At 33.3% G+C, this 26801-nt stretch overlaps 2 protein-coding genes across 3 annotated transcripts in view; both read left to right on the forward strand.

The window, feature by feature from the left end:
* The window catches only part of LOC136339601 (uncharacterized), a 52155-nt gene that overhangs the window by 18931 nt on the left and 6423 nt on the right, over window positions 1–26801 (forward strand). Inside the window, exon 3 of one of the 2 annotated variants that reach the window (XM_066282988.1) lies at window positions 3207–3333. In XM_066282988.1, the coding sequence (XP_066139085.1) occupies window positions 3207–3333 (127 nt within the window). Of the gene's footprint in view, window positions 1–3206; window positions 3334–16699; window positions 16745–26801 lie in introns of those variants that run through there. The other variant, XM_066282989.1, reaches the window with a different exon arrangement.
* LOC136339625 (farnesol dehydrogenase-like) lies at window positions 23829–24762 on the forward strand. The gene has a single exon (XM_066283038.1). The coding sequence runs from the start codon at window positions 23909–23911 to the stop codon at window positions 24674–24676; it is 768 nt and encodes a 255-aa protein (XP_066139135.1). The 5' UTR covers window positions 23829–23908; the 3' UTR covers window positions 24677–24762.

Raw genomic sequence — 26801 nt, forward strand, 5'->3', positions numbered from 1 at the left:
CGGTTTTCCTGATAACTACGTTTTTAATATTTTTTAATTTGACCGTGTTCCCCTACAATTACTATAGTGTTCAAGAACAACAAGTCTTTTTATCATAAAAATGTACTAGAAAAGAAATGAAGTATTCAGGGATTTCTTAGTTGAATTTGAAAAAATAACTTTACAGAGAACGGTCAATAAATGATTAATAATTTATTTATTAAATTCAAATTAAGGACTCCTATTTTGTGTGCATGTCCGTTCACCTTCCTGTTCTGGTGATACCAAGTCACATTTCCCTTCCAAGTTATTGGATAGCTTGATTCATTCTTTATACCTTATTCATATATCAGCGATATCATATGATTCCATACAATTTTTTTTTTAATTTTTAAGAAACTTTCGATAAGAACTAAAAAACCATTGGATAAGGAAATTAAAAAAAATGAATAAACATACACCTAACCGTTTAAATAGAATTCACGTTTGAATTTGACTTGTTGCTGTATTGCAAACTAGGAAAATCACGTTTATAAAGTTCTAGGTAAGTAACCAAATCATTTTAGATTTGACGGCTTAAACAATTTAAACAATCCAATCACCCAAAATAAAAAAGTTTCGTACATTTTTGTAATGTATTGTAATGAATGTGAATAATTGTAAAAAAATATGATAAAATTAAAAAATATTAAAAACGTAGTTATAAAGAAAATCGTAAGCCATGATACATAGGTATGTTTGGTTGAATCAATTCAAAATAATATCCTCTAATAGCTTATGCAGTATCTTGCACTACCTACGAAACACTCTGTATAACAAAATAAACAAACATTCTTATAGTGATAAGTATTTTTACTTAGAAGAGAAATTTTCTACAATTTTAGTTTACGTAAATTGACACTTAACATTGTCTTCCAATCGCTGCGCTCGTAATTTATGAAAAAATAAAATATCTATGTGATACTTCTTTTCTTTAAGCTCAATTCAAAACTTGGTTAAAAAACTTTTATAACTTGGGCGTCAGTGATTACATTTCCAACTTCAATGGGCACAGCCTCATCGTCGTCACTATCCATATCTTCCTCCTTATTGACATTTGTCTGCTTATCTTCGTTCCACAAATTAGGAGTGCAAACACTGTTGGAATTCATTATTGTCAATAAAGCACGAACATCCAATGACACACTAAAAAGATCATCACCATTGAATCGCAATTATTCCCTAATTACACTTAAGGGAACATCGTCTCCATCTTGATCATTGGTGTAGCAGAGACTGTTCCAACATTTTTTAATAGTCCGCTAATGATCTATTCCAGGCTATATGCAAATGTAAATAGTGTTTCGTAATCTTACCTGTTCCAAAGTCTGAGTTAGAGGATTCTTTGATAGGACAAACGAAGGTAGAAATATTGGGTAATATTGTTTGGTGAGTCTTGTTTAAGTTCTGGACCATGGGTTGAATTGATAAAATTATGTTTAGCAGTATTTACATGACAAAAATTAAACCATCTTCGCCCCTCACTTGTTGCTCTGGAGAATGACTTAGTGCATTGTTTAAGAGTAACAACGTTTTTTATTTGAAGCTTCTGTTTGTTTAGCAAATTTTTTACCTACAAATTAAATAATCCTCAAATTATCAATATATAGAGCATTGGTGATTACAAATTCATTGCCACACCTCGAGGAAAAAGCCCTTGTGAAACCTTTTCAGAAATATACTCCTAATCATTCAAGCGGTTTTGAAACAATTACAGGGTGTCTCTGAAAAGTGCGGAAAAAATGCTAGCACAAATTCCTGAGGCTAAAATATGATGATCTAATCCAATTTACCTAAGTCCAAAAGTGGATGATTTCGGAGATACAGAGTGTCAAAAGTTTAATTTCATTTTTTACGACGTATTAATCTTTGTACACACGAAAATGGAGGCCACTATGAACATTTGTTAAAAGCGTTTATTATTAATTAACTTTTCGTTGATAAATATTTTATCGACTATTTTTACTAGAGAATAAAATTAACAACACGTTTACTTGTCTTCGTAATTATTGGTTTTAGTTTTGTGGCAATGCAACACAATGGTGAGTTTGTGTAAGAAATCAAGTTAATATTCGCTTCAACTTTTAAAATATTACAATTAATTAGATATAGTCATACAAGAAATGAACTTTTAAAATTCAGATATCTCATAAACGGTTGCTCAAATAACTTTCACCAGGTATAGCTGTTTTAGATGAAAGACGTTGGAGAATAAGAAATTTTATTTAGAAATAAAATACTGTGGAGCTCAAAAGAGTTATTTCGTTTTAAATATGTGTGAAGTACCGCGGGAGGTGCCCCATACATTTTACAATGAAAATTAAAGCAGATTTCAATTTGTCACCAAAAAAAAACCTCCTAGCCGAATATTGTGATTATACATCAGTCGTTAAAAAAATATATTTATGAAAAACTGAAACCAAATATAACTTTTGACACTTTGTATCACCGAAATCATCCACTTTTGGACTAAAGACAGTTGAGTTAGATCATCATATTTTAGCCTCAGGAATTTGTGGTAGCATTTTTTCCACACCTTTTAGAGACACCCTGTATAATCAACAGGTTTACTAAAAAATTTACATGAATGCAAATTTTTTGCTTTTTTTATTATTACTAACTTTAGTTTGTATGTCACCAAGAACTGTTTACGTTATCGCGCGTTCCGCTTAATCCTATAATACGCATTTTGTGTTTACATTAACGCAATATTTTCATTATCGCGTATTTACGTTAACGAACTTGTGCTGTATTAGAAAATTCACTTTGTTCATCAATCCCAGTAGACGACGCCCCGACATTTTGCGTATGCCAACCACCCTAAAATATGCAGTTTATGGAGCCCTATAGGTGTACTAAAAATGATTTCTTTGCCACTAAAAATATAAAAAATACAAGACTATATTGATCTTAATAGAGACACACTGTACACCATTGCACCATCAAGCGCACACGTTACGAAGAATTCTAAAAGGAAGAAAAGTTGCTATTACGATGGTAAGGTATGTAGTGTTGATGGCGCATAAGTTGCATCACACACTGGTTTTTCTCTTTGACATGCAGACATGGGGAATGAATGATGTGTGAAGAAACTGGATTTTCCTTGTTACATGCAACTCCATTCAAACTGATATTACTCATAACCTTCGTATTATTGTTAAGTAATATCATGTTGTCATTTCATATAGAGTTCCCAAGGAGGTGCTTAAATGGGAACTAAAGAACAAAACAACACGCAGCTACAAATGGTGCATGAACGTTCCACCTAGGTGTTCAGTGTATTCTAATAAAGTGGTCAACGAGAGTAGAGTATCCGTAAGTATTCCTTCTCCGTAAGAGTCTCATTGCACTAAAAACTGAGGAAAATGTCTGCTTATATCGAAGCATTAAATTTTTCATTACGTCCTAAATAACTTGTAATCGATTTACAGTACTTCGCCATCGGTTTTCTTATCCGATGGAAAGAACAGATGCCATTCGGCTTGTTATAGCAGAGATGTAATAATTTAAACATTAAGCAATTGGTAATCATGTGGCAGAGTTATCAACTTGATGTAAAAATATTTTAATTTTCTTGAGTATACAAAATTACCATTTTAACGACATTTTTTGTTATTGTGATGTAAGAACAATTGAGAAATGGTAAATTGCCATTATAAATAATTTATAGGGGGATTTATGGATTTGTGAATTGTCAGTGGTGTTGCGAATTATATAGTGAACTCCAAAGTTGCCGTTCTAACATATACTGTGCAATATAAATAAACACATCTTTCAATAAAAGTGGATATTTTTTAACTAAAATTTCTGTAAATATCGATGGTGATAATACTTTCATTGGAAACGTCGTATTCTATACAACCCAAATTTAGAAATGGGTTGGACTTTCATTTAAACAGATACAATCCGGAAATTGTCTGAGCATACTTTTAATGAGGTGATCTATAGCAACCCGAGGTACGAGAATGGTCTCAGAAGTACCCGACTTCACACATGAAAAAAAAAATTCATTTGGAAAATATTACATTATTTCTCATTATAATCACCTTTGAGGCCAACACATTTCTTTCAGCGATATTCTATGGCTTCTATATCCTGTTCATAGTAAAAAGGTTTGAATGTTTCAAAATAGGCACCAAACTTGGGCCCTACCTCTTTATTATTGGCAAATCTGTTTCTACCGAGGCATTCCTTGAGGTTCGGAAATAGAAAATAATCTGAGGGGGTTAAATCTGACGAATACGGTGGGTGAGGAAAAAGTTCAAAATCAAGTTGAGCGATTTTGGCCATCGCGATGGCGGAAGCGTGGACTGATGCGTTGTTGTGATGAAACAAGACTTTCTTTTTCGCCAAACGCAGTCGCTTCATCCTAATTACTTCGCTCAAATGCTTCAATAAATTTGTATAATATTTTTAGTTTATTGTTTTTACTTAAGAAAAATAGTCAATGAAAATTATCCCACGAGTATATATCTCAAAAAACTAACGGAATTATCTTTCCTGCAGATGGAAGAGTTTTCACCTTATTTGGAGCCAATTCTCCTTTTTGTGTCAATTGTTTTGACTACTATTTTGTCCTAGGTGTGAAATAATATATTCACATTTCATCCTCGGTTATGGTTCGACACAAAAATTCGGCTTTATCATTGGGAAATTTTGCCAATCACTCTCTTCAACCATTCTTACGACGATGTTTTATTGAATTGTGAGTAATCGCGGCACCCATATTGCGCAAAGCTCTCTCATATCCAACTGTTCAGTCAAAATGTAATGTGCTTCTTAATATGGCTATTTTCAAATACAGTTTTCTGAATTTTCACCACAATATCTGAAGTGGTCAAATCTGGAATGTCATTGGGTCGAACCACTGCGAAGTTCGTCTCGGCAGCTCGTACGACAGCGTTTAAACTCTACCACCGAATATTTTACATTTGTTAACGAAGACCTAGATTCCCTTAGGGTAGAATCTAATTCCGCTTTGATGTTGGCCGGGTTGAGACCTTTCAAATGAAAGCATTGAATCCGGTATCGATGACCAATTATTTCCATGTTCACAAAATCCCTAAAAGCGTTCACTAAAAACGGTTCCAAAACAAACACAAATCAAAGTAGTACCCTCAAGCTTTAGACCTATACCTTTTTCAGGTTAGATCTTTGTAATATAAACAAATTTTTAACAAAAAAATCGCCGTCATGTTGTCAGGTCGGGTACTTCTGGGACTATCCTCGTTTTTCATCCCAAGTAGCTTGTATTCCATCACTCGGCTAATGTCAGTTCATCGGAAGGTTGGAAACAATTTCCAATCTTCGACATATCATATTCTAGATATGTTATTTGGTTGAAAGAACGGGCTTATGCACGGGATATGGGAGAATATTGTAATAAACTGTAATGTAACCGCGAGAACATGAAGGCGAGCGTTGTCTTGTTGGCATAAGACATTGTTTAACTCTCGAATGTAGGATATAGCAAACGGTTTCAGAACTTCATAAATGTATTTGTGGGCATTCAACTGCCCTTGGAGAAATACTAGAGGAGTTTAACACCTAGCCCAATTCCACCCCAAACTATTAATATTTTTTAAGGGGTATTTCACGTTCCAGGGTGAACTCTAACCACCGCGTTTCCCCTCTTTGACACTTGACTCGTCTACGACAACCATGGAGCCATAGGCCAACTCCAAATTCGTCAGGGAACATGACACTATTCAATCTACATTTTAATTTGTTGGTGCGTTACACCGTTCTAATCCAAAGGCGCGATGAAGTTTGATTAAAGGGAATATTATTCCCGGGCAATGTGAAATTAGCCCAGAAGAACGAATACGGCGATATATGGAACTTATTGTGATTCGATAATACATCTCTCCCAAAAAAATGTTTCCTATCGATGTGGAAGTACAGTAGGGTACTGTGTGTGTGACTCCTAAGGGGAGGCAGTCTCAGTTGCTTTTCTTCTCACTCTAAGTCACCTAGAGCCTCTTCCACTAAGTTATCTACAATTTTCGGACCAGCTTCTCCGGCAAAAAATTATTGTTGCTACATTTCTTTGCATTCGACTACTATCTTCGCCACAACCAAATCTGGTTTCATGTAGCCCTATTATACGACACCTTTCAAAGTCACTTAGTTGATGATAATTCGGTTGTCTTCGAACTCTAGGTATTTTAATACCTTAATTTACAACTGTTCAAATCAAATAATAGTAACAAACCGACTGAAATAACCGAGAATAAAATTAGACAGTTTGTTAAGAAGACATCGCAAAAACAATATTGTAATTCAAATTTTTGTGACGTTTTTTCACAACACATTCCTCTCCACACCATGATCATACGTAATTAATTTGGTTAAACTCTTTTACTGGATAACGCGCTTTTTTTATCAAATAGTACACTTTTAAGGGTGGTGGAATAATTTTTTTTTAATTTTCAATGTAATAATCTTTTTTCTCAATGTACTTTTCAGAATGACTAATTAGCATTTCTAATCCTTCAAAAATTCAAAAAATGCTGACTTGACTTAATCCTCGTTGAAAAATTTCTTATGGCGCAGGTCAGCTTTTAATTTTAAGAAATGAAAATAAACACTGGAGACACGGTCTGCAGTGTATAGTAGATTTTTTAGTTTTTGGAAGCAGCATTCGAACACTGCAGCTTTTACAGTTGCACCCGTTTGACCTCCAGCATCGTCATACAATAGTCGCACGGCTTAACTGACCTTTCCATGACATTTTTCCTCAATTTCATCTCCTAATTTGTGTAAATGGGTGGCATAATAAATCCCGTTTATTATGGTATTCCTCTCTTTGAAGTCAATCAAAAGAATTCCCTCACTATCCCAAAAATACCATGGTCGTCACTTTTTTAGGCCGTGGTTCGCTGGGACACCGCCATTCCATGGATTCTCTTTTAGACAGGAGGTCATAATAAAGCACCATGATTTCATCCCCCATCATAATTGTCTTACAAAAGTCGTCTGAATTTTCCCTATAAAATTCAAAAAATTGTTTATAACTTTCAACACTATTTCTACACGTTGCTGCATTTGAATCAGCAAAATATATTTGAGAACCTAGTTCGCAATAACTTTGTTCATATGATGTTCATGTAGAACTCTCAAAACTGTGGTTTTAGAAAGCTCTTGCTTGCTGCAATTTTTTTTATTTCAAACTTCTGTCTGAAAGGACTTTTCCTTCTACAGCCGGTATTGCGGCCGGTACTAACACTTCATGGAGATGTCTTGGATGCTGATCATCTTCGATATTTTCACGGCTCATACGAAATTACCGAGACCAGTCTTTCACGGTGGAATAAGATGGGGATAAATTCCCGCATACAACGTCCATCCGTTTTATTACTTCTTTGAGCGATTTTCCTTCTAGAACCTTATTATCGCACTATGTGTACTCAATTTTTAACATGTGTAAAATTTAATCAACACTTGGACTTCAAGAATTTTTAACTAAATAATTAGCTCCTTGATCTGGCTTATTTTTACTCTTCGGGAAGATAAAAGCTTAAAGTATACAGGGTCCTGCAATAGTGCGTCAGACTTTTTTAGCTTTTTCACCAATAAAGGTTATAATTTTTTTCTTCTTTAAAATCGCACAGCACATAAAGATGTTTTTCTAGAAGTTATGTCCTAGTATAAAGGGTCCTCTCAAAACGAAGCCTTCCGCTTTTTTTGTTATTTTCGAGTTTCTCGTAATATTTTAAGGTCAGTTTATATAAGGTGTCCTATCTTTAAAACTTACCGTTTCCGAGTTTTATATACATACTGTATATAAAATAATGTTAATAAAAATATATTTTATACAAACTTCCACTATTTTCTTCTTCTAATTGCAAATATTAAAAAATACAAAGGGCGATAGATTTAAAAAAATGGAAGTTTGCATGTTATTTTTTTTTTGCACACTCTGTGTAGATGACAACATTTTTAAAATGTGCTCTATAAGAACGTACATATAAGTGTAAAATCAGTTTTTTATCAAAACCATTAATAAATCCATAATAATCCAAGTCGCTCTTATTGGAGCACCCTGTAAACATAATTTTGATAGCAGGAAGGTTCCATGAAAATCCATATTGTGCATTTATTGTTGTGAATTTCGGAATCAGTTTCCTGGGCCTCTAACTAAATTTAATACGTTACATTGTAACTTGTTTTAATTAAAATAAAAAGTCCTCTGTGGGCGCCGAAATACGCTTCCAAAGTCGCATAACTTCACACCTCAATAAATTGTTAATTTAAAAATGAATGCCCCAATTTTCACAAAGGAATCGTGGTCAGAATTCAAAAATTTTCCACTTTCGTTGTCTGAGTTCCCGAAAATTGCCCCTTTTTGGCTTCTAAAGATTTTAATAGTCACATCGTCTCGCTTCTGATAGTTTTTGTTCTTTTTTTTTTTTTTAGTTTGCAAAAATTGCTCAAGTAATGTACAAAAGCTGATGCTTTTTCGATGGCGTCCGTTAAGAAACCGAACAGCATAACTTCGACTGGGTAGAAAATAATTTTTCTCACTTTCTTCCAAAATAAAAATGATATCAATCAACTGTTCCGTTGAAAAATTCATTATTTTGAATAAGAATATCCGCAATTCTTGAAATCAAATAGAAATAAAAATCTGAAAAATCAGATAATATTTATTGCCTTATATTCGTGACAATCGTAAATTGCAAATTGTAATAAGTACACTTAATCATCTAGAGAAGATGTTAGAAGTAAAGTAAAATTTCATTTTGATAGTTTTCATGACTGTCAAAATATTTGGAAGCCAAATATGGGCAAATTTTGGGAACTCAGGAATACTTGGGTTTAGGGATATGTTAATGTTAACAAAAATTGTAGATTTTTAAATTCTGAGCACGATTACGTCGAGATAATTCAAACATTCAATTTGAAATTAAAAAAATTATTGAGGTTTGAACTCATGCAACTTCAGAGGCCTATTTCGGCAGTTATGGAGGTATTTTAAAAAATTTAAACATGTCAAAACGTAGCGTATTAAGTACAGTTTGAGCCTCAGAAGAACTGAATTTAAAATTCACAACGGTAAAAGCATAATATCGATTTCCGTGGAACGTTGCAGCTATCAAATTGTTCTGAATAACTCCGAAACGGTAATTTTAAAGATAGGATACCTTACATACTCTGACTATAAAATTTAGCGAAAAATCCTAAAATGACAAAAAAAAATAGGGGGTTTCATTTAAAATAACGAAGTTGTATATCATTACAGTTTTTTGGGGTCTCCCTCTACATTAAAAAATAATTTTTGGAAATACTCCTTTATGTACTGTGTGATGTTGCAGAAGAAAAAAAGTGTAACCGTATTGGCTTAGAAACTGAGGAACTCTGACCTTCTATTGCAGGACCCTGTATAAATAACGGTTTGGTACTTCTTAGAAAAACTGAAAATATATCAGAACGAATACTTATAGACACTACATACATTTTCAATATTAATGTAATATGAGACGAGAAAGTAATTCAATATAAACATACATCAGAACATAAACCATTTTCAATACATTGTAATAGAGTGGAGAAAGTGCACTGTTATGCGATATCCCGTAAGGGCCCCTAGGAAAACAGATAAAGCATTACACTCGATATGGTTGAATAATGATTCATATTATGGTTACTATACTACAGCCATGCAATTAGAAAATATTTTAAAATTTTTTACAGTGTCTTTAATATGTGAGTTACGTGGTCTTAATTTTATAGATAAATCCGGTAAATGTATACATTTCTTGGGGTACCCAATACGGAAGAAGCAGATTTAAACTTTATATAAGAGGAAGGGGATTGATAGACTTAAGGAAATGTGAACTACATATTAATTTTTTAAAACTTTAGTCACTCAGTGGGTTGAGCTGCAAGAGTCATTAATTTTCCTTAAACCTTATCATTTATAGCTCTAATGATCGTTTTAACACTTCCTAAAGATTTTAGATTCGTCGTTCTGATTTAGAAAACACACCAATTGTTCCAGGGCAAAGTCGTCAACCATGACATAAAATTGGTTGTGAAATTTAATTTAACCTATTAATAATATCTATTTAAGAATAAGTTTATCAATGAAAATAGTTTTATTTATTTATAGGGATTTACTTTGACCCTGTAAAACCCCGGAGTATACAATGTTTTTAAAAGTAACTGTAACACTTTTATAACTTTCATAAACCCGTGTGTTAAAAAACGTATAATTTAATTTTAAAAAAGCATTCAATGCATTATTTTATCATTCAAAAAGGGATACAATCAAATATTTAGAACTGAAATTGGATTTACAGTTTCCTTAAAAAAAAGTAAACCAAAGTCCATAATCTAAAAAGATTAAAAGTTTTATACTTTGCTTTCTAGGTAAACAATCCATTCTTATTTCATTTTGAAATGCAATGAAAAAATGACAATAAGATATAGAAATTGCAAATCGTCTTCAATGTAAACAAACGTTAAGATATTAAATATTTTGCTTTTCATAGAACTCATTAGTATTTGAATTCAGTTGTTAGGCGTGTAGGACAATTAGAGTATCAAAAAAGTGGACCGTTTATTTCAGAAACAAAGAATTGAAATTTTAATCTTTTTGGACTATGACATATCACAAAAGAACTTACAGAAAGGTGTGTCTCACATTTAATAAGGAATATCCAGACCGACCTATTGATAGAAGTGTAGTTTCTCGAATTAATAAAAAATTTCAACAAACTGGAGGTGCGAAAGCTGCTCCAAAACGTAAAAGATTTTGAACAGCAACTAGTGATGGTAAAACGTTAGATGTTCTTTTATCTATCAATGAAAAGCCGATCCAATCTGCCAGCGAACTTTCCGATGAATTTGAAGTATCTGCAAAATCAGTAAACAATCTTTTAAAACGAAAAAATTTCATCCATACAAAATCTCCTTTATCCAAGTGTTGACGCTATAAGATTTTTATGTCAGGGTGGAATTTTGTGAATTGATGCAAAAAAGGCATTCAAGATAATAAGTTTTTTTCTAGAATTATATTATTAGATGAAACTGCGTTTTGCTTAAATGGATCCATTTATGGACATAATCATCGCTATCGGTTTGCAGACAGTCCTCATTGGTTGCAGACTCTGTATACACAATATTCGCAAAAACTTAATGTATGGACGGGTATAATCGGCCATTAGTCTATCGGTTCATTTTTTATAGAGAGCAATTTAAATAACGCATCATACTTGCATTTATTTCAAAAGAAATTATAAATATTTTTCCAGGAGAAAATTGACAATACGTAGTCAATAATATTTGATTCACAACGAGATAGTGCATCACCACATTATGCAATGGCTGCGAATGAGTATCTTGATGAGATTTTCCCTAGGAGACGGATCGATAGAAGAGACGTAAGAGAATGTCCACCACTATCTCCAGATTTTGTACCCCTCGATCTTTTTGGGTGGTCACATAAAAGGACCCATTTACAAAATTAGATTACCAAACTTATTAGAATTCATAGAATCTCTAGAATATTAGAATTCAAATGGAATTAGAATTAATAACAGAAGCAACACTGGATAACTGCATAAGAGTTACAAACGTGTGTCAATACTTTGTATAAGAACTGTATGTTGTTTCAAATCATGTTGGAAAATTACCACCTCGAGCCATATAAGAGAGAATAAATGAGAGTAGCAATTATTTTATTGCGTCTACAGATTCTTTTTATGTATTTAAATGTAGTACTTTATAGGTAGTGCGTAGGTAATAGATACATCAACGCACCTTTACATGATCAAATCGCTTAATGTTTACTTTGATTGCTTGTTTTGTATAAAATATTATTCATGTAATCCCCTTGGTTAGGACTACCAACGAAGATTGCATTGCAATGGTGCCAAATATCTTCATTTCTCATTTTTCTCCAGAAGTTCAACGAGCTACACATGGAGCTATTCAAGACGTGTTCAACAATATCATGCATCTAGCCGGCAACATTTTGAACATTTATTGTTAACTATTGTTTATTAAATCGTTAGCGTAACAAATTTTTTTCTACTTGGTTTTGGAAAAATCTTAAACTAAAATTAAAAAAAAAAAACATTAAACTATTTGATCGCGTAAATGTGCCCTGATGCACCTAACTATTACCGCAGTATAAAGTAGATCAGAGTTTTTTTTTCGATTTTCTCAAAGAGTATTAATTTTTGATACTCATGATGTATATCGCATTTGTTCATTTTTTCCTATCAATCGAATGATGCCAAATTAATTGTAGGTTGCTGTTTGAATGAAATTACTGTTTTGAATTAAAAAAAATATATATTTTCAATAATTAAAAAAATATGTGTTTTTTAATTATTGCAATTTAAAATGTATGTTTTTGTACTTCTTTGATTACCTTTAAAAAATGTGTTAATTTTCTAATAATTCAAAATTTACATCATCAATTTATGTAAAATAATTTTGTTAATAATTAAATTGTAATAAAGCTCTTCGGGTGTCGAAAAGTAATAAAAATGAAAATAAATAAAAGACAGTTGAGAATCGATACTATGTTGGATTATAAAACTTATTTTAATTTTTATCAAAAAACTAATGTTCGCTAAAAAAAAACTGCTACATTCCATTTGAATAAAAAGGACGCTTTTCGGTGCAACATGAAGTCATATCAGGTAGCAAATATTTTTGCAATGTCACACTTTACCCACAAAATAAAAATATAAACTACGAAAATACATTAAACTTGTATTTTTCCATATACGGATGGTGTCAGTTCCCAAAGGCGGACTTTGTATAGTCTACAGATTAATCGCGACTTTTTTTGACATTTTTCATAATCAATACCATATCATTGTTTTTTAAATTGTTAAACTGAAGCATAAATGGAAATAAAAAATAAATGTTTAACTAAATTTGCTATTAAACTATCAAACATAACAATCGTTAAGGAACAAGAAACGTAACCATGGACACGTAAATTGCTAGATTACTTCGTAGGCGTTATCCTGTTCATATTTTCAGTGATAATAACCAGAATAAAGTTAATGCTATTAGGGTTATTATTTGATATTATGTTTATTCCTTTTTATCGCTATTACTACTTTCAGTATATTAATTAATTATTACAATGTTAACATTATAAAGACAGTTAACAAAAAATAGCAACGAGAAATTTTCTGTTAAAAAGGAGTAAAAATAAGGCATACATGATAATGACATGAATTGGAGAAGACAAAAGTCGGCATCAGACTATGAATCAATAGTTATAATACGACACGTTAAAAAATATTTGTAAAAATTCATTTATTTGTGAAATTTCACCAAGCATAAATATTTTTTTTGAACACCCACTCTGCCATTTTTTGAAAAATCTTCAATATGACATATCACTTAAGATTCTATTAAAAAGAATATAGAAAACACGATCCTGGTGCGTTATAGGTGGCGAGTCTTGTAGATAGATATTTGGTGAAAAGATAACATGAGTATTCAATGTTTTTCTTTACCAAGCATACAGCTCAAAGGCTAATGATTCTAATTTTCTTATAAACCTAGAAAGATACAGAATGTCTTACAACCTGAGTTGAGAAAACTATAAAGGTAAAGTAGCAGCGATAACCTATGCTTCTTCAGGCTTGACAGAACCATAGCAGGATTAGTGAAATATGGCATAATTACTGCTGGACTGGCCAGATGGGTGGACGAAAAGAAAAGCACTCCAAACTGCTAATTAACTAACCAGCTAAACTAGTATCAGTCAAAACTAACTTAATCAAATCCGAGGAAACCATCAGACCCTTCAAAAAAGTTTCCGACAATCTCGGGCCCATCTTCATATTAATCAATAATAGAGGAGTCACACTGGCCACCAGCATAATCGATGGTGATATTGGAAAATGGAAGACTATACTAGACACGAATATTTTAGGCTTAGCAGTAGTATCTAGAAAAGCAATTAAGAGCATGGAAGCTCATAATATCAAAGGGCACATCATCAACATTAATAGTGTTGTGTGGCACATAGTATTCGATTATCTAGGTGCAAGTGTATATCCTGAAAGTAAGTTTGCTGTTACTGCCCTTACTGAAACTTTGAGGCTGGAAATCAACAAGGAGATGTTACCTATAAAGATAAGTAATTTGAATTCAGGAGGAATTAAAACAAAATTCAAAGAAGTGGCTGATGGGGACGAGGTTGCAGAAGCTGCCTTCAAGTCTTCTGCTTTAATAGTTGAGGACGTCGCCGACGCAGCTTTTTATATCTTATCCTCTTCTGGTTATGTGAATGTTCAAGAACTTACTTTTTATGAGGATAACCCCAGAGGTACTCGACCTAACACTTAAAGGTAAAAAAAAAATTGGAAAACTTTACATTATTTCTCAACATAGGTTCTTTTGACATTGACACCCTTTACCCAGAGATGTTCTATGGCCTCTTTAGCCTATTTATAGCAAGAGGTTTCAAAATAAGCATCAACCTTCGACTCTACTTCTTCGTTATTGTCAAATCGCTTTCCACCGAGCCATGTTTTCAAGTTTGGAAATGGAAAATAATCTGATGAGGCTAAATCTGGCGAATAGAGTGGACGAGAAAAAGCATTCGAAACCAAGTTGATTGATTCTGGTTATCGCAATGACGGAAGAGTGAACTGGTGCGTCGTCTTGATGAAACAAGATTTTCTTTTTCGCCAAATACAGTCGCTTTGTCCTAATTACTGCGCTCAAACGCTGTAATAAATTTTCATAATGTTCTGCATTTATTATTTTTACATTAGGAAGAGAGTTAATAAAAATGATCCCATGTGCATCGCAAACGATCTTAAAAACATACAGCTTTATAAAACTAGAAATCGCTTTTTTATATCTCATATTAAAAAAATTCTTCCCTATCTCCACGGTGAACATATGAGGATAACTCAGAAATATCTAATCTGCTATATAGGTGACGATTTTTTTGTTAAAAATTTGTCCATATCACAAAGATCTAACCTATAAAAGCTTAGGTCTAAAGTTTGAGGGTAATACTTTAATTTGTGTTTGTTTTAGAACCGTTTTTAGTGAACGCTTTTAGGGATTTTGTGAACGTGGAAATAATTGGTCATCGATACCTAATTGATTGACTGAATTGGTGATCGATACCTACTGATTCAATACTTTCATTTCAAAAATTTTAATCGAGACAACATCAAATCGGAATTAGATTCTACCCTGAGGGAATCTAGGTCTTCGTTAACAAATGTAAAATATTCGGTGGTAGAGTTTAAACGCTGTCGTACGAGCTGCCGAGACGAACTTCGCAGTGGTTCGACCCAATGACATTCCAGATTTGACCACTTCAGATATTGTGGTGAAAATTCAGAAAACTGTATTTGAAAATAGCCATATTAAGAAGCACATTACATTTTGACTGAACAGTTGGATATGAGAGAGCTTTGCGCAATATGGGTGCCGCGATTACTCACAATTCAATAAAACATCGTCGTAAGAATGGTTGAAGAGAGTGATTGGCAAAATTTCCCAACGATAAAGTCGAATGTTTGTGTCAAACCATAACCGAGGATGAAATGTGAATATATTATTTCACACCTAGGACGAAATAGTAGTCAAAACAATTCACACAAAAAGGAGAATTGGCTCCAAATAAGGTAAAAATTCTTCCATCTGCAGGAAAGATAATTCCGTTAGTTTTTTGAGATACATACTCGTGGAATAATTTTTATTGCCTATTTTTCTTAAGTAAAAACAATAAACTAAAAATATTATACAAATTTATTGAAGCATTTGAGCGAAGTAATTAGGATGAAGCGACTGCGTTTGGCGAAAAAGAAAGTCTTGTTTCATCACAATAACCCACCAGTCTACCTTTCCGTCATCGCGATAGTCAAAATCCATCAACTTGGTTTAGAACTTTTTCCTCGCCCACCCTCTTCGCCTGATTTAGCTCCGTCGGATTATTTTCTATTTCTGAACATCAATAAATGGCTCGGTGAAAAGGTATTTGCAAAAAATGAAAAAGTGGAGTCAGAGGTTGATGCCTATTCTGAAAGATTCGAAGTTTCTTATTATAAACAGGGTATAGAAGTCATGAAACATCTCTAAAAAAAGTGTGTCAATCTCATAGAAGATTATGTTGAGAAATAATCTAAGATTTTCCATTTTCTTTTTCTTCAAATGTTAGGTCGGGTACTTTTGGGACACTCTTCGTAATATTCTTGAAAATATTCTGTTTCAATGTGTTCGAATATGAAATATAAACTCGTTGCATACAAACATATTTTCCTTCCTCGTGAAAGTTTATAAATTAGCGCTTACGATATTATGGAAATTGGTATAATGGGTTTTAACAAATGTCATACCAAAGATTTTTTTTAATAAAATATATTATGCGACATAGAAAAGAAAACATTCCGTACAAATAGTTTTATTTAATTTATTTTTGGTACGCTCGTTTCTTACGTTAAAACAAATACTTCATTAAAAAATAGAATAAATTTAATTGTTAAAAATAAAAAAAATTTATTAAAAAAAAGTAGGTCCTTAGTGGTGTTTTATATATTCCTGTACATGTCTAGGCATGGATCTATAATTGATGTTCTCTTGGGACGTCTCATTTCAGACTAACTGAATAGCATGACAAAGCGCAGCTAGGATTTGTGGAGGATGGGGTAAATATGCAACCTTCTACCCACAAGGTTCCATACATGTTCAATGGATGAAAGGTCTGGATATCGAAGTGACCAAGGTAGCAAATTGATTGTATTCTTTTGAAAGAGTCCATAGTCACTCTAGCAATATAAAGTCATGCGTTTTTTTGCTCGAAAATTGGATTAACAAGAGTTTCCAGATAAGGCACGAGATGAGGTTCTAGGATTTCTTGGATGTATTGTTGGGCTGTTATACTGCCTTTAATGAAAAGTAAAGGCAATCTGATACCATATGCAACAACACCCCAAACTATTGCCCCAACGGCCTGATGGACATGCCTCTATATTATAAACTGAGGATCCCGTTTTTCACCCTGTTTTCTTTTTACTTTTGCCCGAACATAATGCATACCCAAACAGAATCTGGATTCGTCACTAAATACGATCTTATCTCATTACAAATTCCAATATATCCGTTCTTTACTTCAATGCTGTCGATTTAATACAAGATAGTAACGGTAACACAAGATGAGGACGGTGGGAAATCAGTCCAAATCTTCATATTCGGCGATAAATGGTTCGAATTCCAATGGGTCTTCCATAGTCAGCAAACCACCGATCCACCACCGTCCTCGATGAGACGAACTGATCTTTTCGGGCCATAATTCGAAGGCGGCAATCTTGGCGTTCTGTAGTTCTTTGGGATCGTCCAGTACCATCTTTTTCTGCCTGTTTGCTCTTATTGGAACCATGCCTGGCAATATCTCACTTTAGTGTTTACACTACAGTTCAATTTAATGGCGATTTCCTTGAGTGACCGACCAGCCTCTCGTAGACCCACTATTCGACCGATTTCAACCTCGCTCAATTGATGGAAATTCCGCAGCATTCTTAGTTTGGGCATATTTGATTAACGTAAAAATATTTTCTAAGCCCACTATACACCAATAAATGATATTTTGCAGTCATATTGTTGATATTTTATTGCAATTTTTATAGTTAAAAAATAACTAAAATTCTCGATAGCTGGTAAATACATTGATAAATATGGCTAAAAATTTAATCGTTTTTTGTGTTCCCATATACAAACAGGCATACCAAAAATGATTTAAGTAAAACCATTTTTACAGGGTGTTCTCATTTCTCTGTCGCCCAATATATTGGGTTGTTCGATAATTAATGTCGTTTTATTCTCATAGATGGCTTAATTTATACATATCGAGTAATAGTGATCTCGTCGCTTATATTTTTATATGCCATTTTAAAGGTTATGTTTTAGACTTTTTTCGATCGAAAATTGAACGTAATTAGTAAATAAGAAGTTGTTTAAAATTTAAGTTGAAGATGGACAATCAAAGTGAGCATTATTGACACATTTTACTATTTTACTTTCGAAAGAGCAAAAATGCAGTACAAGCTCAGAAGAAATTGTGTGAAGTTTATGGTGAGAACTGCCTTACTGAACGCCAGTGCCAGCGTTGGTTTTCTCGCTTTCGTTCCGGAAATTTTAATGTCCAAGATGCACCACACAGAGGACGCCCAATCACCATTGATAACGATAAAATAAAGACCTTAATCGAAGCTAATCGGCGTATGACAACTCGAGAGATAGAAGAAAAGTTGAACATGTCGAATTCAACGGTTTCTCTGCATTTAAAAAAGCTTGGGTACGTTAGCAATTGGATGTTTGGGTTCCTCACGAATTGAAGGAAATTCACCTCACCCAACTCATTAACATATGCGATTCTTTGCTGAATCGTAACCAAAACGACTCACTTCGAAAAAGAGTCATAACGAGTGATGAAAAATGGATTGTCTATGATAACGTAGTCCGAAAACGATCGTGGACCAAACAAGATAAACCTGCGCAATCGACGTCCAAAGCCAATATTCACCAAAAGAAGATTTTGCTATCTGTGTGGTGGGACTACAAGGGTATTCTTTATTTTGAATTGCTTCCGACAATTCAAACTATTGATTCGAATGTTTACTGACGTCTGCTATCGAAATTGAACGAAAAAATATAAAAAAACGTCCTAAACTCGCTAATCGCAAATGGGTACTGTTCCATCATGATAACGCTATTGGAATTAAATTGAGAACTGATACCTCATCTACCATATAGCCCTGACTTGGCGCCATCAGATTATTATTTGTTTCGTTCTTTTCAAAATCATTTGAATGGTAAAAATTTCGATTCCGATCAAGCCGTTAAAAATGAGTTAAATCAATTTTTTACTTCTAAAAATCAAGGCTTTTTCGAACGCGAAATTTTCCAACTTGCCGGAAGATGGCAAAAGGTCATCCACTAAGATGGCCACTACATAATTGATTAATATTTATTATTAATATAAGTATATTCACTTTGAAAAAACATAAAAAATACGACATTAATTATCGAACAACCCAATAGTATTGAGGGCGTACCGATCCATTCATTTCAAGCATTCTCCTCCTAATAGAGTTTAGAGTTCGACATTTTCGACCGCAGTTTAGTCTATTATTTCAGATTGTTGACTTCTTATTGTTACCGTTTAGTTTTCTTCCTATAATGTTTCAATTGTGTTTGTAGTATTTTCACCTGAAGGTGCTTGCCTTGATTTGAGCTTCGATGTCACTCAAAGCCAGATTATTTTATCAAATTACTTAATGAAGACCGAATCTAAAAATGTAACGCATGCAATTAGGTAGACTGGTGAAACGTAGAAGCAACGTACTTTAAAGTACCCCTCTCAAAAACAATTTGAAGATTACAGCGTTTCCTAATCAAGTTACTACATCCTGCTTACGAAGAAATTTGCAGCGATACCCAGCAATGGACGATGACATTATATCTGATAAATGAATGGTATGACTCTATAAAATTAAACAGAATAGCTCTACGTATTGAAAGCAGCACTGGACTAAGATTTCTTTCTATTTTAAATTATTGAGTTCTCAAAGCAAAATATAAATTATGTCGGAATTAAATAGAGCAGTGGACATCATTAATACCTCAGGTGAAAATAGATCGAATCAGTTCAATTTACCTACATACAGTGTGTTTATTTAAAGAAATTACCATCCTAATAAGTTTAGAACGGAAGGAAATACAGTGATGCGGTTTGTACGTGTGAGCATTCTTTGTCCATGTTGAAACAATTAATCAATTATCCGAAAATATCATGGTGTTCTGGCTCTAAATTCCTCCCAAGATAAGTGCGAGAAAATGGTAAAAGCGCTGTCATGAATCTCTTCGCATTTCTTGTTTATGTTAAGACCATTAATTGGCATTATCTGAAAGTGGTACAGGCCTTTGGTACCAAACTCTTCCCCAGATTAGCGTGGGAAGAGAGGGTTGTTTATAAATTCCTTTCGCGTAGGTGAGAATGACGTTTAGGGGTTTGGTACCCGTGGGAAAAAAGGTGGACAGCCCTTCCATTTTATCGGTTCTCAAAAAAGAGGGGATGTATTCTGTGTATGGATACCGGGTGGTATCGGGATTCCATTTTTGGTTCACGGAGAATAAAGAAGTGCTCTGGAAATTGTGTTTTCTTCTCTCCGCCCTTGAACCTCGAATCTTACATACGGATATCAAAGATTGTTACGGGGCACATTTTTGGCAGCAGCAGTGTTATTATTACGCACACTCCTTCACCCAGACCCACACCAACTTCAAAATTTTATATGGCACCCTACCTCGATGTACAGGGTGTGTTTGGTATTTTTTCTTTTTTTTTATTAAGTATGTTAGTGTATCCCGATGCTGCATCAGCAGTTTATGTTAAGAACACATCAATTTCATTTATTGACCAAACATCCGATTTTAATTGCTGACCGCTTCGCCGGCAATAACTAAAAGGAACCATTGTCCAGTAATCCGAACTGTTAGGTGCTAAGGTGACTCATGGTTGAATAGCCAAAATTGCCATGCTTATCAGGGGTACGCCTATTAACAGCGTATCCACAGTTTATTATTTTAAGCCACGTAAAATATGAATATGAGAATCAATATACTTTTAGATTTTGAACCGATAAGTTGTGGCTGGTACTGAAGCCAGCTATTTTGTTTTAATTCCTAAATACCCCAAGTATTTAACAGGGTGTTTCAAAAATATGTCAACAAACTTTAAGGAATGGTAGAGGATATCGATATTTTTCCTATAATAAATATATGCTGGTAAATGAGTCATTTGGGCAGAACAAGGAAGATATGATATTGGTCATTGTGATCGCTCTCTGTTTGTGTTGGACTGTTTTTCGATAAATAGTCAATGGTTTACGATATTTTTCAAAATGTTCGCTATTTGCGTCATCGGTTGATGGACTCGCAGACCTTATGGAATATCTTCTCCTTTCTTGTGGGATAACATATGGGCACCACTTGCCCATGGCATCAGGTATCTTTGTACAAGATAATAGAACAGGATGAGATGGAACGAAATGTGAATGACCACAAAATACCGCAGATGGCCCCATGACGATAGAGATGATCGTCATGAACTCATAATGACCCAATTTCGGATACACGTGACTACACAACTCATATTGATCAAATTTTTCAATTTTTTTCAATTAAAAATGATTTTAACATTAACTTATCATATATCGTTGAATTCAGAAAAATATCTTCTATCAAAAAATGTAAAAAATATATGGAGTTCTGTTTGAAATTCTAAAGTTGACGCCTGAAGCACCAGAAGTTGAGTTTTAAAAAAATTAACTTTGACGCTACTTGGTAATCTGAAAAACATCATTATATTTGATTTTTAGTTCATCAAGATCTGTTCATAAATAACTGAGTTACAGTTAGTTTTAGATATCTTGTATAAGACTTGACATACTTATTTTCAAAAGTACCAAAATTATATAATTTTTTACGGTTTTGTTTCAAATAAATGTATATTTTAGCTTAGCTGCCGTAATAAACAATTAAAAACATCTTAATTACCCAAATATTATTTAATATTCAAGTTAAAAATATTAGCTCAATTACAAAACTAAAAACACCAAAAAATTAGATGCAATTAAAACTTCTACGTTTAGGTAATATGCTAAATCACTTAGTAAATCAGAGCCCACGTAAATAATCAACGATCATTAAAAATAATGTTCAAAAAGCCCGCTATTTTTATTAATACACACTTGGCACTTTTCTAAAATGAAGTTTGTAGCTTTGCTCACACAATACCTATTAATATTACGAAATGCCTTATGCACGGCTATTTTCAAACCATCCATGGTTTCATGGGTTCTTTTGCATATTTTATTTTTAACAGTTCCCCATAAATATTTTATCCAAAAGGTTTCTTACCATTCGAAGATTGTGAAAAGGTGCCCCATCATGAAATTAATTAACATTCTAAATATATTTAAATTGAATTCTTCCTGCATAGTATTGAAATAATTTTGTAAAATGTTCAAATATCTTGTGCCTGTTACATTATCGTCAAAAATATGGAGATCAACTATTGTCGAGCTAATAATACCGCACCAAACATTAAAGGCCAATTTAATTTATAGTGCTCTGGGTTCAACAATGCAAGGCTTTTTTTTAACCATAGATGTTTTTTTAGATTGAACTTACCAGCGATCGAAAATTTTGATTCATCTATCCAAAGAATTTTATATGAAAATTGTAGGTTACCCTGACACATAGTTATAAACCATAATCAAAACTCCATTCGCTTCATTTCATAACCAGGATAAGATGTATTAGAAACAGTTACTTTATAAGGGTGAAATTTGATATTTCTCAACACTTTATTAACAGTTTTTTGTGATGTGTTTACAAGTTTGGAAATCTCCCTCGCCGAAGTATATCGATTTTGGTTTGTGCAACGCGAAAACATTTATTTAGTAAACTTTAACAATTTTATTACATTCTCCTTTAGTTTTAACAAAAGAACCGTACTCCCCTAAGTTATCATACAAACTTTTAAATATTGAAAAATTGGGCTGCAGACAATGAAACTATCTCTGGAAATACTTTTATGCAGCCCTAACTGCCTTTTTATGACATTGAATGTAACACTCTATAATATTGCACTTTTCCAAATAAAAAAAAAATTAAAAAATTAATTCAAAAGCACACTTAAATTGGGCACAATAAATTATAAAAGTACCTCAAAATGCCTGTTTAATTGTCAAATTATCGTTACATTTAATTTTCAATTTTATTGTTTCCAAAGCCAACTACGAAAAATTAAATAAGTAAAACAGTTGAAAGTGCTAAAATTTTCGGAATTTTTGAAAATAGGTATACCAAGTCTTATATCATTAAAAAGGGCCAGAAATGTGCTATTTTATCGGACCACTTTGTAATATGGTTTCCATTTAAAAAAATTAAGATGTCAAATCTCGGAAACTACCACTTTTTTTAATTAGGTACTTTATCATATTTGCAGATCAATTATGTACAAGTTTTGTATTTGGACAGTTTCGTACCATCGATAATAAAGGAGCTACAGGAGTTTTAATTTTTTGACCTTTTTTCGGTTTTTCGTAAACGTCTAATAAGCCATAACTTTTTTTGAAGCCTCAAAGTGGCTTTAAACTCAGCTCGCAAAACTGCAAATTTTTCCCCATTTAATAGAATCTCTATTTCTTTTAGCTTCAATGTCCCTTCATTATGCACTCACCCTGTGTGAACATGTCGTACAAAACAATTAGCAAGTTTTAAAATAATCTAAAAATTTGTGAACTCTCTTCACTTTTGTAAAACAGTTTATATCGATTCTGATTAAAAATATCTCAAAAACTGTCAAATCTATGAGCAAACGTCGACGACCGAGACACCATATCGATCCCGAATCACCAGGATCATGAAATGTTTCAGGATTCTAGTCCAAATATTTTGGATATCTTTTCATAATGTGTATTACTCAAATACATTATAAATGTTGAAATGTCCATGCAGTGAGGAACTAATAAGTGTTAAATATAGAAATTTTGCCGAGTAATTAAATAGTCCGCGAGCAGATGGGATATGTTCATAGACCAAATTTTAGTTATGAAGGATTAGTTCCAGACGACTAAAATCTATGACATGGCATTGTTAAAACGGAAATATATATATCTATTTTTTATTGATGGGAAATTGGACCTGAGGATGAACGGAAAAATGTCGTATTTTGCTTTGAGAAGCAACTTTAGCTTCAACACTAATATCTCATTGAAGGTCATCAACTTTGCGAAAAAGATAATGCAGTATCAAACCTTTTTTCATCAGGTATAAAACTCGTAGTGATTCAAATTTCCATACAAACCAAGAAAGCAACAGAATGTCGTACAATTTGAGTTTAGAAAAATATAAAGGTAAAGTGGCAGTGGTAACTGGTGCTTCTTCAGGTATCGGGAAAGCCATAGCCGAAGGTTTAGTGAAATATGGCGTAATTGTTGCCGGACTGGCCAGACGGGTGGAACGGATAGAAGAGCACTCCAAACTGCTTATCAACCAGCCTGGTAAACTAGTATCATTCAAAACTGATTTAACCAAATCTGAGGAAATCATCAGTACCTTTAAAAAAGTTGTCGACAATCTCGGGCCTATCACCATATTAATCAATAATGGAGGAGTCAGACTGGGCACCAGCATAATCGATGGTGATATTGGAAAATGGAAGACTATACTAGACACGAATATTCTAGGCTTAGCAGTAGCATCTAGAGAGGCAATCAAGAGTATGAAAGCTCATAACATCAAAGGGCACATCATCAACATCAATAGTGTTGTGGGACACATAATATTCGATTATGTAGGTGCAAGTGTATATCCTGCAAGTAAGTTTGCTGTTACTGCCCTTACTGAAACTTTGAGACTGGAAATCAACAAGGAGAAGTTGCCTATAAAGATTAGTAGTTTGAGTCCAGGAGGAGTTAAAACAGAATTCAAAGAAGTGGCTGATGGTAAAGAAGTAGCAGAGAAAGCCTTCAAATCTCCTGCTTTGATAGCTGAGGATGTCGCCGATGCAGCTTTCTACATCTTAGCTACCCCTGATCATGTGAATGTTAAAGAGCTTACTATTAGCGTACAAGGACAATTAGTTTAAATAAAATATTGTTGAATGTATACCAAATTATTTTTTTTGAGAATCTTTCTTTTAATAAAGTTTATATTTCGGCATTTTTGACCGAAGATTAACTTATTATTTCCGATTGTGGGCTTCTCATTGTCGCAATTTAATCTCCTTGCTATAATGCTCTAATTGTTTTTTTCGCATTTGCACCTGTAGGTTCTTATTTTAATCCTTTTAGACATGTCCCATGGGGCAATTAAACCGAAGATTTCTCATGGATCACTGGTTTTATGATCAGTAGTAGATGAGACTTTCAATGCGATAAAATTGAAGAGACTTCGTAGAAAGGCCTGGGCATTCGTTGTAGGTGAATTCAGGACTATACGAGAAGCGGCCTTTTTGGAGCTGTCAGAATTTTCAATCTGATTCAAGAGGGACGCAATGGTTTTCTAGAAGAGGTTTTTATGGTTATTGTGGCCTGCAAGTACTAAAAGCAAAAATTCAGCAAAATTTATGATTCGGAGATATCTTGATTTGTTCCACGAGATATTTCGATGGAATTGTCGGAGGAGAAAAAGGAAGGCTCGAAGAACCAAGTGAGACTGAAACAGTTGTGTGGAATTAACATTCCAAAAAGAAAGGAATTTATGATTAAAACCTTTCAGTGGCCCTCCTACAATCAAATTTGGTATACGAATTAGTGGTTTTAGAGAAGTTAACTTAACTCTTTCCATTGGAGAATTAAGCAATGATCTTCTGAAGCGAAGATTTTGCTATACTTGTGGTAGCAACACTAAAAGAAGTCAGTAAAGAAAGAATGGACTTAGAAATTTACGCCTAGTCAGATAGTCAAAGGGCTCTGCTAGCCATCTGCATATGCAAAATGAGATTCGAGCGCATTCAGGGATGAGAAGAAAATTTTCGGAAACTGACACACACATATAAAAAATAATTCTACATTGGATCTCAGGACACCATAACGTCGAGAAAAACGAGAGAATTGAACTTCCAACCGTGGTTTCCAACCAGGCTTCAAAAAACCGGAACCATATCATAAGGACTAACAAGTACTACATGTCTCACACACTGAATACGTAAACGTGATGATGAAATAATAAAGGCAAACTGAATACTAACACCCAGATATAGACAAATCAAGAGTATTTTGTCCCACCTAGACACATCTAATGCAGCTTGGCTAGTGAAGGGAATTGGCAATACATCGGAGACTTACCCGCGTTTTAGGAACAGGCTTTAGGAGCTGTTTTCCTTCTCCGGGAGGAATTTTTTGATTTTGAAATGGACTCAGGTGGACTGAGATAAGATGAATTGGAACATCACAAGGTTTCACTCTCCCTCCTGTTCTCCTAACTATTACTGCTAACGCAATTTGAGATTCTAGATATTTACAATTACAATAACAAAATTGAGTACACACCAATCGATTTTTTTTAAATTAAATAATTTTTCATTATATTAATCTTTGCATAGCCAAAATAAATATTAGAACAGAATAATTGGAAAAAATATTGTTTGTTAATTATTATTATCAAAAACCAAGAAAATGAGCGAAAACGATGACACAAAATCGAGAGTACACCTATTTTTACACTTTTCATGTGATAAGAAAATAATAGAAAGAGAAAAAAATAAAATTACAAAAAAATAGTTTCCAAATTTACTAACAAAAAAGAAGACATTTTTTCACGAAAAAATTTTTGTAATGAAAAACTGTGTGTGTTCTGGGGCTCACAATAGACCTAATAAGCTACGTGTTAACATATTTTAATTTGAGAAAAAGTCTACCACAATTCCCAAAACATGCCTCTTAAGTAGCATAATTTCAAATCTAAATGCCTTATCTATTTCAAATGGAACAACCCGTATCTTAAACATTTTCAAGTCTATATTTTAATTTTCTATTAAATATTATTAAGGTTTCGTGAACCGATTCTGGATAAGGGACGGCCTCTTTAAGTCCCAAAATATTGATGTCAAAATGCGCAATGGTAAGCGCACAATATTGATTTCCGTGGGATCTTGTAGTTGCTAAAATTTTCAAATTTTTCGGTATAATCCGAAAACGATAAATTTTATACATAAAACACTTTGTATAAACTAGCGTTAAAATTTACCGAGATATCCGAAAATGGTAAAG

This window comes from Euwallacea fornicatus, chromosome 6 (genome assembly GCF_040115645.1).
Source record: "Euwallacea fornicatus isolate EFF26 chromosome 6, ASM4011564v1, whole genome shotgun sequence".
In the NCBI taxonomy this organism is placed as follows: domain Eukaryota; kingdom Metazoa; phylum Arthropoda; class Insecta; order Coleoptera; family Curculionidae; genus Euwallacea; species Euwallacea fornicatus.

Bases quoted from the DNA above. Each gene is read 5' to 3' on its own strand.
- LOC136339625 (XM_066283038.1), top strand. From the start codon at position 23,909: ATGTCGTACAATTTGAGTTTAGAAAAATATAAAGGTAAAGTGGCAGTG.